Source organism: Lepidochelys olivacea, assembly GCF_965140295.1.
Source record: "Lepidochelys olivacea isolate rLepOli2 genome assembly, chromosome: 1".
Lineage (NCBI taxonomy): Eukaryota > Metazoa > Chordata > Testudines > Cheloniidae > Lepidochelys > Lepidochelys olivacea.
In genome coordinates this window covers 347,839,721-347,856,773 of record NC_140411.1, presented here as the reverse complement: position 1 = coordinate 347,856,773, position 17,053 = coordinate 347,839,721, and the positions used below count along the sequence as shown (strand labels likewise).

The window sequence follows — 17,053 nt, the reverse complement described above, 5'->3', positions numbered from 1 at the left end:
CTTTCATGTCTACAGCACCTTCCATGTCTACAGCATCTTCCACACAAGGATCTCAATGCACTGTACAAATTTTAGACCAATTAAGTCTCCCAACACCCTTGTAGGAAAGGTACCATTCCTTCCAGGATTTATTAGGAAACTGAGGCCCAGAGATGAGTCATCCAAGGTGGCACAGGAAGAGTGGCATTGTGGGGAGAGCCCAAAGTCCCAGTCCTTTGCTCTCACTACTAGACAAGACTCTTATTTCTTGGAGGGAAATGAATGACGTAAGAGGGAAAGAGCGGAGCAGGATTCAAAAGAAGGATCAAGCATTTATATGGACAATGAGAACATCCACAGTGGCATTAAATTGGATTAGAAAAAGATCAGGGATGTAAAGCTTGATGCTTCAGCCCCTAATCCAGCCACTGATTGTCTGGGGTTAGGAAGACACTTCCTCTGTAGGTGGTTTAATCCATGATGGGGTTCCGTGCACCTTCCTCTGGAGCACTCCTGCCACTGTCAGAGACAGGACACTGGATTAAATGGACCTTAGGGCAGATCCGGTCTGGCAATTCCTATGTTGTCGTGAACTAATAACTGTCTGAGCAAGGGGAACCAAAGAATAGTGAAGATGTGATATTGTGGCAATATGGACCTTCCCGAGATCTTTAGGAGACAGATAAGGAGCCCACTCTACAACTCTCCCCAACTCACATTCTCTTCTTCTTTCCTTACATTAGCTTTCCTTACCCACAGCCATTCATCAATGACACCTAAGAGCCGTTACCTGATGCCAGGCGCCATGTTAATAAATATGCAGAGGCCCCAGGAACGCCCGTCCAGCTCAGTAAAATGCTGCTTTCCGTGCTCTCCTGAACTGCAAACTGAGTCACTTTAGGATAACCCACTATTTAAAAGGGAAGAGAAAAGAAACAATGATCGTTTGCTACTGTGTAAAGGCTTAAATCGATGGCATGAGCCAAAAGAGCTCGAGAGGGAGAATCTACTTTGAATTTCACAGGGCCAAAATTTCACACATTATACAAGGGTGGAATCCTGGGCCCACTGAAATCAATGGCAAAAATTCCAGATAGGCATTACAGAAACGAAACAGATGGCTGGCCTGTTGAGTTTGGTATCTTGTCTCTGGCAGGCCTCTGCTAAATACTTCAGAGAAAGATCCAAAATATCCAGACTGCACCTGGCCAATTGTGCCAGGCCACACGTGGGTGGGAAATTCCTGCCAGCTGGTTATCAGCTCTTGGATCCTCTCCATGTGCCAGCTGTGATACTGACATTCAGCCTGCCTCACTAGCAGCGTATGTAGGAACAGAGGGAATGATTACAGCATGGTACAGAACTTCCATAAATCCGAGTCAGCAACTGCCAGATCCTTAGCTCGTGGAGATCAATGTTGCTGTCCCCAAACCAATGGAGCTATGCCGATTTATTCGAGCTGTAGCTATGATCCCTATGCTTTAGGTTGTTTCTTTGAACTGATCCCAAACTCTTGATACTTTAAGATGAGCACAGAAGCGTCAGCCTGAACAGATCTACTTCCCAGTTGCAATGGTGACACTATATACTGGTGTCTGCCCACGTCTCCTCGGTACTGACATGTTTTGGCACTGAGAAGCACTGGGCTTCCCTCCCGTTTCTGGATCATTGAAGACACACGGATGGTGTACGTTGTGCTTTCCTGCAGCTTAGTAATTGTGAAAAATATGATCTCTGCTGGAACAATCCGTGAGGTTTCCAAGCCACCTAATTAATAACAACAATAAAAAAAACAGAACAGTTTGTGATAATGACAGGAAAAAGTAACAATGCTTCCTGTAGCGAGCATTATTTTTACAGTCCTTTTCATCCATAGATCTCAAAACACTTGGCAAAGGAGAATGAGTGTTATTATCCCCATTTTACAGCTGGAGAAGCTGAGGCAGAGTGAGCTTAAGGGACTTGCACAAGGTCACATAATGTATCAGTGGGACAGCTGGGAATAGAACCCAGACTCATGGCTCCTAGTCCAATGTTCTATCTACTGGACCACCCAGCCAAAGAATATGGACAGAGCTGGTCCAAATCAAGGGGCAATGCGGGAGTTCTCTCGTTAGCAGACAGGGGGCAGCTGTGCTTTTCCCATACCCCCTTAGTTTGCCCCTCCTTACCAATATGTGGGTGTACTAGCTGGTAAAGAGAGCCCTTAAGGCTCTTCCTGTTTAATGTGGAGGTTGTTATTTTCAACACTGCACAAAATTGTCAAGAGTTGGGAGGCTCCTGAGAAATCAGAAAGCTGGGCTTTCATTGGAAAAAAAGATGGCAATTTTTTGCAACCAAAAAATTCCCTTTTTCCTACATTGGGAACTTTTTATGAAAAATCGTTGCTTGAAACTTTTCGTGGCGATTTTACCCATAAAGGTCATGGATCATCTTCTGCTTTTAAAATGAGGCATGTGCAGAAGTTAATTTCTTTTTATGTTTTTAAAACAATTGCTTAAATAAATCCCAAGATGGGTTTAACAGGCCAAACGCTTGTAAAGCTCATACTCGGTTACACAGAAAATTTCAATCATAATTTGGAAAAATGCAACGCAAAGGTTCTAGAATTGTTTCTGCAAAGCTTATTGCTCAGTTTTCAACCAGCTCTCCACGTTAAAAGAGATCATTGTTACCTTAGTTCTTCTCCGGCATTCACTTCCTGCATGCCAGGAATTGCAACTTGCGCAAAACAGCAGCAGCTGATGGAGGTCTCCCACCTGCCAGCGCCTCCAAGGGTGTATCCTAGACATTCCAAGCTAGCTTTAGTCTAGCTAGCTCCGGTACCTGAGCAGCGAAGCGATGGCAGCGCATGGTTTAGTGCGGGCTGTATAAGCCCATCAAGAACCTTAGGAAATTCCTGGCATGGCTAATGGGTGCTGACATGGCTTCACTGTTCGGGTACCTGAGCTGGGTTGAAGCGAGCACAGGCATGTCCACACAAGCAGCAATTACGCCCCGTGACTGCAGTGTAGACATACCCTTAGAATGGGAGATAGACCCTGGAGAGGCTGCCAGTCCTGGGGACTGGCCCAGGAGAGATGGCATGGTGCAGGGAGCTACTCCTATGGCCTGCTTGGCCACTCATTGATTGGCGGTGGAGGTGTGTAGACTGGACTGGGACCAGGAGGGTGCGCTGAGGAGAGCAGAGAAGGTTGCGTGCAGAGCCAGGAGCTCTCACTCCTCCCATCTGGCAAGACTAGATTGCAAAGAGAGGGAGAAATACCTTACGTCTCTCCCTGATTCCACGGCTGTCTCAGGAGCAAGGGTGACATACTCGAGCTAGCCATGGCTGGCTCCTCCCAGTCAGAAGGACTGAGCATCAAGCTTCAGGGATTGTGCTTTGCAGATGTGCGGCCTCCTGAACATCCACTGCGTTTGCAGCCTGGATTATAGAATCATAGGACTGGAAGGGATCTGGAGGGGTCATCTAGTCCAGTCCCCTGCACTCATGGCAGGACTAAGTCTTATCTAGAATAGCCCCGACAGATGTTTGTCTAACCTGCTCTTAAAAACCTTCAATGAGGGAGATTCCATGACCTCCCTAGGCAATTTATCCCAGTGCTTAACCACCCTGACAGTTAGGAAGTTTTTCCTAATGTCCAACCTAAACCTCCCTTGCTGCAATTTAAGCCCATTGCTTCTTGTACTGCCCTCAGAGGTTAAGAAGAATAATTTTCCTCCCTCCTCCTTGTAACAACCTTTTATGTACTTGAAAACTGGTATCATGTCCCCTCTCAGTCTTTTCTTCTCCAGATTAAACAAACCCAATGTTTTCAATCTTCCCTGACAGGGCATGTTTTCTAGACCTTTAATCGTTTAATCTCTGGACTTTCTCCAATTTGTCTACATCTTTTCGGAAATGTGGAGCCCAGAACTGGACACAATACTCCAGTTGAGGCCTAATCAGCGCGGAGTAGAGCGGAAGAATTATTGCTTGTCTCTTGCTTACAATGCTCCTGCTAATACATCCCAGAATGGAGTTTGGGTTTTTTGCAACAGTGTTACACTGTTGACTCATATTTAACTTGTGGTCCACTGTGACCCCCAGATCCCTTTCCGCAGTCCTCCTTCCTAGGCAGTCATTGCCCATTTTGTATGTATGCAATTGATTGTTCCTTCCTAAGTGAAGTACTTTGCATTTGTCCTAATTGAATTTCATCCTATTTACTTCAGACCATTTCTCCAGTTTGTCCAGATCATTTTGAATATTAATCCTCCCCTCCAAAGCCTGTGCCAAGCAGCAGTGAAAGGGAGAAAGGGCAGGATCCTTCTGGGGCCTCTTCCATGATTGAAAACACCCCTCCAGGCCTAGCATGCCCACCCACCCAGCAACACACAAACATACTTGTGAGCTGGTGGAATAACTGAGCAGAAGCCAAAAAAGCAGGTGCAGCCAAGAGGAGCTTTTCCTCCAGGGACAATGGTTGTAGCTGGAAATCAAACCAAGTTACCACGAGCACAAGAGAAGAACAAAAGACTCCCCACACCAGGGGTCCAGCCCACTCTTACGAGCCTGGGTGAGGACCCCAAATTTCTTAAAAGCATTGTCCCCACTCTGCCAGTTTATAATCTGTCCTTGAACACCCGTGGGAAGAGGCGGGGGACACTGAGATGAGAGTCACTTCCAGAGTAGTAGGGACCTCCAGCGCTCTCTCACAGTACTTTACGTGGCCGGTGGAATAGGATGCCTACCACTGAGTGGGACCCAGGATATCTTATAGTGCGTTACGCCCGGGGTCCTTTTCCAGGAGACCTTCAAGCTGTTTACTCCAATGTCAACGATCCGCAAATCCCGGACGGTCTGGATGGGGTTTGAGTCTGCGAGCGAGGCTGCAAAAATGAATGAAATACAGAGACCTGAGTCAGATTCCGATACCTTTCCGGCCACTGAGTGACACCCCACTCCACGACTAAGCCTGCTGACGTCCGTGGTTCTATGCCTGGAGAACGCTGCTACCCATTGTTAATCAGAATATCAGAGTCTAGCCCATGGTACGCCCAGGGCTACATCCCTGATCTCACAGGATCCTCACCAGAAGCATTAGGTATATACCCTCTGGGCATACCTCACTTAATGCCTGCCATTGCAGGGGCCTCGGGTATTGGAGCGCCTCGGTCCTGCCGTTCGCTGCCTCTGGCACACAACAGTTGAATGTGCTGAGAGCTGTAACGCTTTGGCCTAACTCTGGCTGTTGGGCTGGGCATGGGGGAGGCTGGGTGGTGTTTAGTTGGGCTGGGTGGTGTTTCCAGCTCCCATAAGGAACAACAGGGCCTCCTGCTGAACTGAGCTGGACAAGAGAGAGAGACCGAAAGATTTGAGTCCCCAAGTATAATGTTACTGAGTATTCCCAAAGGGCTAAATTCATTTATGCAGGTAGAATGTGTGTTGCATTCCGCTCAAGGATAACAGTCTACTACTGCTGCAAGTTAACAGGGCTGCTCCTTTAGTTCAAGTGGCAAAGGTCTCTGCTGAAGGTGGTAGGTTCAAACCCTGATGTCCCATGCAAGATGGGGTCGTTACAGCAGAACTCACCGGTACGGTGCGTGAGAGTCACTTCTGGTCCCTCGGACTTGTTGAACATAGCACGAACGCCAAGTGTATAGTGGGTATTAGGCAGCAAATGGTCAATGTGATAAGCAAGTCCCCTGCTGCCCAGGTACTGGCTCTTGGCAACTCCTCTTCCTGAAAGGACAAGGACACCACAGTGCATATAATTCACCAAGAACAGTGGATCTTCTCCAAAGGGTACTGCTTTTCCTCCCAGTAGTATTATTTCCGAGGCTCTCTGGGGAAGGGTGTAAACACAAAGTTGTGGGGGGAAGCGAGTCATTTAGAGAGGCATAAAGGATGAGAAGTAGGAGGGAAGGGATTCAACTGAACAAAGGCAGATGGAGGCTGAATGAGGAAAGGTTCCCTGGCAGCTAGTCCTCATACCCTGTAGCCGCATTCCCCTTGGCCTCGGACTGGCACCAGGCACAGAAGTCATCAGTGACATAAATGGTCTGGAAACCTGTCAAAATCTCCACTGGGGAATACCCCCTGGAATGAACGGGATTCCTTGAGGACAACACTTGATTCCTCTACGAATAGAGTAAGAGACGATGGCCCAAAGATTTCCCAAACCAATTAAGACAAGACCACAATCCCTGACATACTCACAAATCACAGCTACTCTGGTGGCCAAAAACGGAAGTTCATGTAAACTACATTTGGCGCATGTGGATCTTTGTTCCCCTCTAGCGGCTGGTCCATGCACGAGATTAATGAGTCAGCTATAGCAGTGGTTCTCAAACTTTTGTACGGGCGACCCCTTTCACATAGCAAGCCTCTGAGTGAGACCCCCCCCTTATAAATTAAAAACACTTTTTAATATATTTAACAGTATTATAAATGCTGATGGCAAAGCGGGGTTCGGGGTGGAGGCTGACAGCTTGCGACCTCCCATGTAATAACCTCGTGACCCCCTGAGGGGTCCCGACCCCCAGTTTGAGAACCCCAGAGCTATCGCTAAATTCTAGGGGTCTCTTTCCTTCAGATCAGCTGGTGGATGCTTATGCTTGTAGCACTGAGGGCTGAAGGTTCAAACCCTTCTGGCAGTAACACACACAGCCTGCTTTTTCACACCCATCACCGGCAATTCGGAGCATTAGCTCCGCAGATATCGGCCCTGCAGGCCCAGAGAACTAGAATAAAGCAATCTCCTGTGGCCAAGCAATATTCCACACGGGCAGACAACCTGCATCGCCAGCTTGAACATCCTTGTCACCCTTCTGTGTATAACCTAAGCAAACCATGGCGACCGATCTGCACTCACCTCTGCCCGCTCCCCCTGGGCTCCAGGAGATTCGGTATCCGGTGGCTGCAGCGGTGGCCCTCCATGCAAGGGAGATGGATGTGCTCGTGTAAGAAGTTACCTTGAAATTGGACACGTAGCCAAGCGGCGCTGCCAGGGGAAAGTGACGTTAGCTGATGTCTTGATTAGTAATGTGCTCAATAAACGCCAGCGCCTCTCAGGGTTCTCACTGCTAACAGCACCGGGGGGAGTGACTTTTAGGGAACAGTGACTTTCAAAGGACATGGTGGCAATCTTATCTTTGAACTGCTGTAGGTCAGCCAGGGATGCAGTCCCGCTGCTATTCTTCTTGTGAAATCATGGGGCAGATCCTCAGCTGGTGTAAATCAGCGTAGCTCCATTGCCTTCACTGGAACCCCGCCGAGACACACCAGCTGAGGGGGTGGCTCGTAGCCTTTGACTGATGTCAGAAGTCTGCCAAGCCATGGGTGCAGATCATCTTATTCTGTCATCCCTTCCGATCACACAAGCTTCATCAGATTAAGTTGGGTCAGCAGCTGGCTGGGAGACAGCCAAAGGAAGCCTGGGTTACTGCAGGGAGTATTACTGGTGGCTCAGTGGCTGCAAGGTACTGAGCCCAATGCCCCGCCAGGGCATTAAGAGGCTCTGTACTGCTTTAGGTGCTGTTGCCTTTTGGAAGAAATATAAAACAAAAGTCCTGGCATTCTTGATCTCTAACAATCCCATCACTCTTTTCACAGGAGAACAGGTTTTACCCCAGAGTCAAATTCCAACACTGGCATGTACTGGCAATTGCCCCTGCATTTCAGTTAGCTATAATATTTTTCCTCCATTTGTGTCCCAGACTGTGGTGTAATGCTGCTCTGTGAGGTTAAAGTTGTCATGTTCTACCCCAGAGGTGGCTGCATTCCAGAGGCGGGGATACAGCTAGTTCGTATAACGCTTTGGAATGAAAAGCTCAGATCACAAGAGGTTAAGCATGCGTCTCCAGGGCCCTTTGGTGCGCTCTGTATTGTCGGTATGTACCGGGTACCTGAGCTCCCCGGGCAAGGAGAGGCACCGCTTCCGCGCCACGCGTGTACTCACACGTCCTGGCTGAGGCGGTGATCCCAGGCCCCTCCGCCGAGCCAAAGAGCACGTAGAGGGAAATCACATACTCGCTGTCGGGGGCCAGGTTTCGGAGCTGGTAGGCCGTGGTGGAGCTGTTCAGAGCCAGCTGCCGCGGTCGGTCTTTGTGGAAGAATTCTTTTGGGGGGAAGAAAAAGAAGCTGAAGAGTAAACCGTGTTGGCAAGTGGAGCAGGCGGGAGGAAGCCTGGGGGCCAGAGAGTAAAGTTAATCAATATTAAGGCCAGAAGGGGCCACTCTGACCATCTAATCTGTCCTCCTGTATAACGCAGGCCAGAGAAGTTCAAAGACCCAGTCAAAGACCTGGATTTCTACCAATCCAGCCTCCAGGGAGCAACAGGAAAGCCCAGACCAAATGGGTTAGACCACTCTGCCTTTGCAGAATCAAACGCTTCATTTGTTTCGCTCTCACTGAAGGTACCTTTACAAAACATCAGCAAGAGAATCAAAACACTTTTGTACAGGGGGATTTTCCCTTAAACGGATTAAAAGAAATAAATGAACCAACAAAGAAGGTGCTGTTTGAAGCAGAAACCTGCCAAAATTAGTCAGTTTCCACCCTCGAGAAAGAGTCCAGTGGACAGTATCCCTGTAAGGAAGGCCAGGGTTGGAGCTGCAGGTGGTCTGCAGAATTTACAGCCTCTCAAGGGAGAAAAGCCACAAGGTCAGGAAGCCTTTTCCATAAGCCCCTGCTCACGGGGCCTGATTGTCTGCTAACTCTTTCCCAGGCCTGATGCAGGGAGAGGGTCAGCAGGGTTCAGGTGGCCCCTTAAACTCAAGGGCATGGCCTGACCCCCTCAGTGTAAGTCAGTGCAGCCTCTGGGCTGCTCTAGTCTGTACACTGCTTCCCATGGCCCTTATGAGTCCTGGGAGCTAGGGAGCCCTAGCAAAGTGCACTCTGGCCATGCTCTTTATGCTGGGGGCGGAGAGTGAGGGGCATTGTGTGCAGAATTCTTCCGCCAGCTCGCCACTGGCTGGACAGGCCCTTAGTGCAGGGATATTCAGAGAGCTTTTCTGCTGCCAGAGCACCCAAATAGGCCCTTAATGGAACTGAGAATTGGACCCAAAGGGCCCGCAGTGAAACAAGCTCCCTGCCCCGTTGCACGTGGGTTGTCGTAGGGTGACCAGGTATCTGGTTTTCGACCGGAACACCTGCTTGAAAAGGGACCCTGGTGGCCCCGGTCAGCACCATCAACCAGACCGTTAAAGGTCCGGTCAATGGTGCTGCATGTTTAAGGCAGGCTAGTCCCTACCTGTCCTGGCACCATGCTGCACCCCAGAAGCGGCCAGCAGGTCCAGCTTCTAGCGCAGGGGGGCCATAGGGTTCCGTGTGCTGCCCCCGCCCAAGCACCGGCTCCGCACTCCCATTGGCCAGGAACCGGGAGCTGGCAGGCGGTGCCTGCAGTGGGCGAGAGCAGAGCGCAGAGCCTGCTGCCCCCCATCTACTAATATAGGACCTGCTGGCCACTTTCGGGCTGCATGCAACATGGCGTCAGGACAAGCTGGCAGCCTGCCTTACCGCTGCTGACCCAGAGCTGCCCAAGGTAAGCTCGTGCCCCAACCTCCAGCCCTAAGACCCCTCCCAACCCAGAGCCCCCTCCTCCACCCCAAACCGCTCATCCCCAGCCCCACACCTGAGCCCACACCCCCAGCTGGAGCCCTCACCCTCTCACACACCCCAATTCCCTGCCCCAGCCGAGTGAAAGTGAGTGAGGTTGGGGGAGAGCGAGCCCCCGAGGGAGGGGAATGTAGTGAGCGGGGGGCGGGGCCTCAGGGAGGGGGCGGGGCTAGGGTGTTCGGTTTTGTGCCATTCGAAAGTTAGCAACTCTAGGGTTGTGCAACGTGGACAAGTGACCCCTGCCTGAGCTGCCTCGACATCTGCCATTCCCTGATTTTACATGCTCGCTGTTCCAGCTTTGGCGCTGCATTGAATGCTGGGCGGAGGGGGCCTGCCCACGCTACGGGCTCAAGAAACACCGGCTTACCTGGAGTAGGGCCCCAAGCCACTCTGTACCCAGTGGCCCCAGCCACTGAATTCCAGGCGAGCAGGGCAGAGTTGATTGTTACGTCGGTCACTTTCAGGGTCTGCACAGCGCTCGCCGCCACTTTAAGAAAGAGAGCCGAGCAGTGTGGGTAAGCGGGGCAGGTTATGGGTCTGACGGATGCAACAGGAGTGGAAAGACTCTCACTGAATTCAGGGGGACTTGGATCAGGTCCTAAGGGACCTAAGAAAGACCACAATGCACCAGGCTGCTCTATGCATAAGAGACCAGAGGGAGGTTGTCAGCCCCAGGTGATACTGGCTAGGAGGTGGCTGTGCATGACCGGGAGACCTGGGAGCCAACCTGGGTACAAGCAATGCAGGGATCAGCCTGGCTGATCATCTATTTTAGAGATCTACACTGCGGCCCGTCACCATGGCCTCTCAGCACTATCACAGTGCTCCATAAAGGAGGATAACTAACATCACCCCCAGTATTCCTGATAGGGAAACTGAGGCACAGAGAGACAAAATGACTTGCCCCCAGTTCACCAGCAAGTCAGCGGCAGAGCTAGACCCCCACATTTCCTGGCTTCCCATCCCCTGCTCTGGAACCTAGGCCAGGCGTCCCCAAAGGGAGTCCTGTGACCCTGTACGCTTCCTTCCCCGTACGTGTACCTCAACTCTCTTCTGGGCAGCAGCGCTACTCAACCTCTCCCACCCCCACATCCCCAGCTGCCTGTTCAGCCCCTTTGCCACCCTCCTTTGCCACCCCCCATCCCCAGTCCCTGTTCCTTCCATGCCTGAGCTCTTGCTGATCTGAACTGAATGATCTCACCCACTTGCCCTCCCAGGCCTTTCCCCTCCCACTTGCCCACCCCAGGGCACTTACGGGTGGTTGCCTTGCTGCTCACCACGGGCCCCTCCACGTCCCCAAAGACGGGGTTGACAGTGACGGTGTATTCCAGCCCAGGCTGCAGCCCCGGGATCATGTAGTCAGTACAAGTGTCGTCCAGGTTCACGGTCTCAACGCTGCCCCCTGCCCCGGAGAGGAGACAACAGCTGGATACACCCGAGTCTAGCTCTCGAGGGACACTCACCTGTGACTGGTTCCCCCCTTCTTTTCCCACACCCCCCAGAATACAGCATGCAGGACACCACCAATTAAATGCCACACACTGACCAACAGTCAGACCCATCGGTGGCCACCCTAATGTGTGGTCAGCTCCTGTGGGAAGAGAGAAGAGGAAGGTTGGGCTTGTGGTAAAGGCGCCAGATGGGGATTTAAGTTCTAGCTTCAATTCCAGCCCCTGCTACAGCCTCCCTGGGTCCTGCCCCTTATGAGGGAGCCGGGGTGCAGATTTCTCCCCCCAGCTCTACACTGGCTGGGCAGGCCAGTTGCTCTGTGCCTCAGTTTCCCAGCTGTAACATGGAGATGATCATATTTCTCTTCTGCCTCACGCATGTAGATTGTCAGCTCTTCAGGGCAGGGGCTGTATGTCCCGGGCCTGTCACAATGGGGCCCTGATCTCGCTTGGGGCCTACAGGCTCTACTGTAAATAAAAACAACAATGACTGGGAGTGGCTGGGTCATTACACATATTGCATCTATTTCCCTCACACCTTCTTGTCTAAATGGACCATCTTGATTAGCACTACAAAAGTTTTTTTCTCCTGCTGATAATAGCTCATCTTAATTAATTAGCCTCTTACAGTTTATATGTCAACTTCCACCTTCTCTGTATGTATATCTATCTATCTATCTATATATATCTTCTTACTATATGTTCTGTTCTATGCATCCGATGAAGTGGGCTGTAGCCCACGAAAGCTTATGCTCTAATAAATTTGTTAGTCTCTAAGGTGCCACAAGTCCTCCTGTTCTTTTTGCGGTTACAAACTAACACGGCTGTTACTCTGAAATATGGCAGCTTTGATACCCGCAAACTTCCTGGGGGCCAGTCAGTCATTAGGGTGCCCCGATGGCACAGGAGAATAAACCAAACCCACAAAATACAAACAGCTGCGTGTGATTGGGCAGGTAACATGCTTCACTCCTGTTGGAAGAAGGGGGGAAACCCGTCTGCTTCAAAAGGGGCCCAGCTGGTGGCAGTGCTGTCCATGGGCTCCCAAGGGAGTCCTCTGGCTGGACGGATGGCTACCCCAAAGCAGGAAGTTGAGGTTGGGGGTACAGGGCAGGGCAGGGAATATCTGTGGAGCTCTGGGAAGGATGGGAAAGGGTCATCTCCTCTCCTCCAGGGAATATCACAAAACACAAAGCATGCTCAGACTAAAAAGTTATTTGATCTGCAGGGGACACTCCTGTCCTGGCTGGAAGGAGATAGGCAAATCTCACATTTCCAGGACTCTTAAAAGTTACTGAAGGAGATTGACAGAGCCAGAAGAGTGCCCAGAAGTCACCTACTACAGGACAGGCCCAACAAAGAAAATAACAGAATGCCACTAGCCATCACCTTCAGCCCCCAACTAAAACCTCTCCAACGCATCATCAAGGATCTACAACCTATCCTGAAGAACGACCCATCACTCTCACAGATCTTGGGAGACAGGCCAGTCCTTGCCTACAGACAGCCCCCCAACCTGAAGCAAATACTCACCAGCAACCACACACCACACAACAGAACCACTAACCCAGGAACCTATCCTTGCAACAAAGCCCGTTGCCAACTGTGTCCATATATCTATTCAGAGGACACCATCACAGGGCCTAATCACATCAGCCACACTATCAGAGGCTCGTTCACCTGCACATCTACCCGTGTGATATATGCCATCATGTGCCAGCAATGCCCCTCTGCCATGTACGTTGGTCAAACTGGATAGTCTCTATGTAAAAGAATAAATGGACACAAATCAGACGTCAAGAATTATAACATTCAAAAACCAGTCGGAGAACACTTCAATCTCTCTGGTCACTCGATTACAGACCTAAAAGTGGCAATTCTTCAACAAAAAAACTTCAAAAACAGACTCCATTGAGAGACTGCTGAACTGGAATTAATTTGCAAACTGGACACCATTAAATTAGGCTTGAATAAAGACTGGGAGTGGATGGGTCATTACACAAAGTAAAACTATTTCCCCATGTTTATTCTCCCCTCCCCCACTATGGTTCCTCAGATGTTCTTGTCAACTGCTGGAAATGGCCCACCTTGATTATCACTACAAAAGGGTCGTCCGTTCCCCCCCCCCCCGCTCTCCTGCTGGTAATATCTCACCTGAAGTGATCACTCTCGTTACAGTGTGTATGGTAACACCCATTGTTTCATGTTCTCTATGTATATAAATCTCCCCACTGTATTTTCCACTGAATGCATCCTATGAAGTGAGCTGTAGCTCACGAAAGCTTATGCTCAAATAAATTGGTTAGTCTCTAAGGTGCCACAAGTACAAATTTTCTTTTTGCGAATACAGACTAACACGGCTGCTACTCTTAAAAGTTACTGCATCTTTCATTCTTCTTGCATGCGTAAAGCCAACGGTGGCTATTCTTAGTTCAGCCACTAGGGGGTGCCATGTCCTCATTTTCCTGTCTGTGTCAGTCGTATCCTTGTTCTGCCAACACACCGTCCGCATGAGCGGCTATTTTACTCTATTCTCTGTCTTGGAAGATGGGAAAGAACAATCAGCCCCATCCAGGGAAACACATTCCTGGGATGTACATTGCAGTGTAGAATTATCCCTCAAACCAGCGTTCTAGAAGCGGGGTGGGAAAATGACCCCTGTTGTATTAATCACAAAAGGGGCGAATATGTAGGAGTTACAACGACAACACCCAATGGTCCCGTTCCCTTCTGGGCGTCCGCTACAAAGTTGTGTGTCAGGGAAATTTGCGGGTGTTGGATTTGATGATGGACAATGGATACGATGGACGCACACACACACACACACACACAAATAGCCCTCTAGCTAGGACTGTGATGCAGGGCCTATGACACAGAGTAGAACGTTTCTGATTCCATCCAGCAGAGGGCAGTAGTGACACATACACACTGGCCAGTTCATCTAGCCTTCTCCCCAGTTGTAGAATCATAGAATATCAGGGTTGGAAGGGACCCCAGAAGGTCATCTAGTCCAAGCCCCTGCTCAAAGCAGGACCAATTCCCAGTTAAATCATCCCAGCCAGGGCTTTGTCAAGCCTGACCTTAAAAACCTCTAAGGAAGGAGATTCTACCACCTCCCTAGGTAACGCATTCCAGTGTTTCACCACCCTCTTAGTGAAAAAGTTTTTCCTAATATCCAACCTAAACCTCCCCCACTGCAACTTGAGACCATTACTCCTCGTTCTGTCATCTGCTACCATTGAGAACAGTCTAGAGCCATCCTCTTTGGAACCCCCTTTCAGGTAGTTGAAAGCAGCTATCAAATCCCCCTTCATTCTTCTCTTCTGCAGGCTAAACAATCCCAGCTCCCTCAGCCTCTCCTCATAACTCATGTGTTCCAGTCCCCTAATCATTTTTGTTGCCCTTCGCTGGACTCTCTCCAATTTATCCACATCCTTCTTGTAGTGTGGGGCCCAAAACTGGACACAGTACTCCAGATGAGGCCTCACCAATGTCGAATAGAGGGGAACGATCACATCCCTCGATCTGCTCGCTATGCCCCTACTTATACATCCCAAAATGCCATTGGCCTTCTTGGCAACAAGGGCACACTGCTGACTCATATCCAGCTTCTCGTCCACTGTCACCCCTAGGTCCTTTTCCGCAGAACTGCTGCCTAGCCATTCGGTCCCTATGGGGAACAGGAAGGCACTGAGAGGTAAAGTAACTTGCCCACAGTCGCATAGTGCATCAGCGGGAATAAGACCCAGGAGTCCTGAGATTTAAAAAAAACTGAGGAATACACACAGAGACACAGACACACACCTTTTGCTGCATTTCTGCGAGGGCTGAAATACCACACGAGAACCTGTTCTTAAGGAACAAGTCCAGAAGGAAAAGAAATTATTATGATTTGTATTCCCCGTCATGGGTCTGGGCCCCATAGTGCTTGGCACTGTACAAACGCAGAACAAAAAAGACTGTCCCTGACCCACAAGTGCCTGCTTTCCCGATTTCCAGCCAAACGATCCAAAGCCAAAGGAGAGGACTGGCTAAATCTCTGCAATTTGGAGTGTTTATTCGCACTTTGGAAATCCATTCACTACTAGTTTATTACACAGTAGCAGGAATGGTGGTACTTCATCCTCTCCTTGGTCAAGGGTTCTCAAGCTTTTTCTTTCGGAGTCCCCCAACATGCTACAAAAACTCCACAGCACAGCTGTCCCACACAACTGGCTTTCTGCATATAAAAGCCAGGGCCAGCATTAGGGGGTAGCCAGCAGGGCAATTGCCTGGGGCCCCATGTGACAGGACCCCCCCGCAAAGCTAACTTGCTCAAGCTTCGGCTTCAACCCCAGGTGGTGGGGCTCAGGGCCCCAGGCTTCAGCCCCATACAGTGGGGCTTCGGTTTTCTGCCCTGGGCCCCAGTGAGTCTAACACTGGCCCTGCTTCACAGCTCCCCTGAAACCTTCTCATGGCCTCCCAGGGGCCCCTGGACCCCTGATTAAGAACCACTGCCCTAAAGCACCTTCCTTCCTGAGGATCTCAAAGTGCTTCAGAGATACCATTGAATGAATCATAGAATATCAGGGTTGGAAGGGACCTCAGGAGGTCATCAAGTCCAACCCCTTGCTCAAAGCAGGACCAACCCCAACTAAATCACCCCTGTACAGTGGGTGTTATCCCTATTTTACAACTTGGGAAGTTGAGGCACCCGGAGGAGAAGTTACTTGCCCTAGGTCAACCCGGGAAGCTGGTCATAGGGCAGGAAGAGAATGCAAGTGTCCTGACTCCCTGTTTTTTGTTTTAACCACCAAACCATCCTTCCTGCGGGGCAAAAATAAAAGAAGAACATCTAGATTTCTAACACTTCCCTAACAACAGCATAAAGGGTGTTTGAATCCAGGGTCAGAGAAAAGACCCCTGTGCAAATCTCAGATCTGGATTCAAATCCCAGGTGTTTAGGGTCAGGATTTCGACCAGGTCTGTCTCTAATCTCATTGTGGGAAGCTTGGGTGGGAACATGCACCCTGGTGCTGCTAAACAAGGGTGATGACAAAAGCAAAAGCAGATTCAATAATGATGCAAGCTGCTAACAGAGCATCATGACAATGACACACTCCTCTGGTTCCTGGAGACTGTACCTGCCGACACCCAGGTGAGCCTGTATCCTGATGCTCCCCTAACTGAGGTCCACCTGGCCTGGATGGTGTCAGTTGTCTCATTCTGGAGCAAGATGCTTTTCACTGGCAGGAGCTTCACTGGAAGGGTTAAAGGAAACAGACATTTCAGAGAAGCTACATTACAACCCATGCACCCCTGTGGGAACCGTGGGCTGCTTCCCGCCTACATTAGCCAGAGGGGAGAGAGATTTTGAAGAGTTCCTTCATAGCCTGTCGGTTTTAATGCATCTAGTAAAAGGCTGTGGCCGCTCATCAGGAACAGTCACTCTGAGCCCAAGCTGCAGGGACGCCAGCTGCGCGAGCTGTCACGGTCGCTTTTTCTGGCCCGCACCACTGATGCGCCAATCTGGTTTGATTTACACAGAGTGCTCGGATGCCAACAGATTTGCAGGCAGGGAGCAGGCCCGGGGCTTAAAGAGAGAGCAAGGCACACAGGGTGAGTGGATAAATGAAGGGAGGGGGCAGAAGGGAAGGCTACTTGTTTTAAGTACTAGGCCAGACTCTCAACTGGGGTCAATCTCTGCATAAATCACAACGACCTCCATGAAATGAAAGATCTGGAACAATTTAATTGAGTGCTCGTGAAATTTCAATTCTGGGTGGGTGGGTGGAGCCTAAATGAACAATAGACCTGCCCCCTCAGATGAAGGGCGGGGCCATGGAGCCCAGACAGCAACTAGCTATAGTGAACGAGAGGTGTTCTCTTTATCCACAGCACGGCCAGCTTCCCTCTTCTAGATCCATGTCTGAGCCCCTCATCTAGTGATTTGGGACAGGAAACATTTTAGAAATCTCAAAACATTTTCCAGGATGGGAAAACCATTTCCCACCTAGCTCGGAGGATGGGCTTGGAGTTATAGGCA

The 17,053-nt window shown here is 50.1% G+C and overlaps 1 protein-coding gene across 1 annotated transcript in view; it reads right to left on the bottom strand.

The window, feature by feature from the left end:
* Window positions 1–17,053, bottom strand: part of LOC311524754 (uncharacterized protein) — a 214,824-nt gene that overhangs the window by 171,932 nt on the left and 25,839 nt on the right. Inside the window, exons 12-20 of the mRNA XM_084636213.1 lie at window positions 16,152–16,268; window positions 10,836–10,982; window positions 9,948–10,067; window positions 7,923–8,081; window positions 6,837–6,965; window positions 5,555–5,704; window positions 4,714–4,851; window positions 1,600–1,746; window positions 770–889 (exon numbers count right to left, since the gene is read on the bottom strand). Coding sequence (XP_084492339.1) covers window positions 770–889; window positions 1,600–1,746; window positions 4,714–4,851; window positions 5,555–5,704; window positions 6,837–6,965; window positions 7,923–8,081; window positions 9,948–10,067; window positions 10,836–10,982; window positions 16,152–16,268 — 1,227 coding nt within the window. The remainder of the gene's footprint in view (window positions 1–769; window positions 890–1,599; window positions 1,747–4,713; window positions 4,852–5,554; window positions 5,705–6,836; window positions 6,966–7,922; window positions 8,082–9,947; window positions 10,068–10,835; window positions 10,983–16,151; window positions 16,269–17,053) is intronic.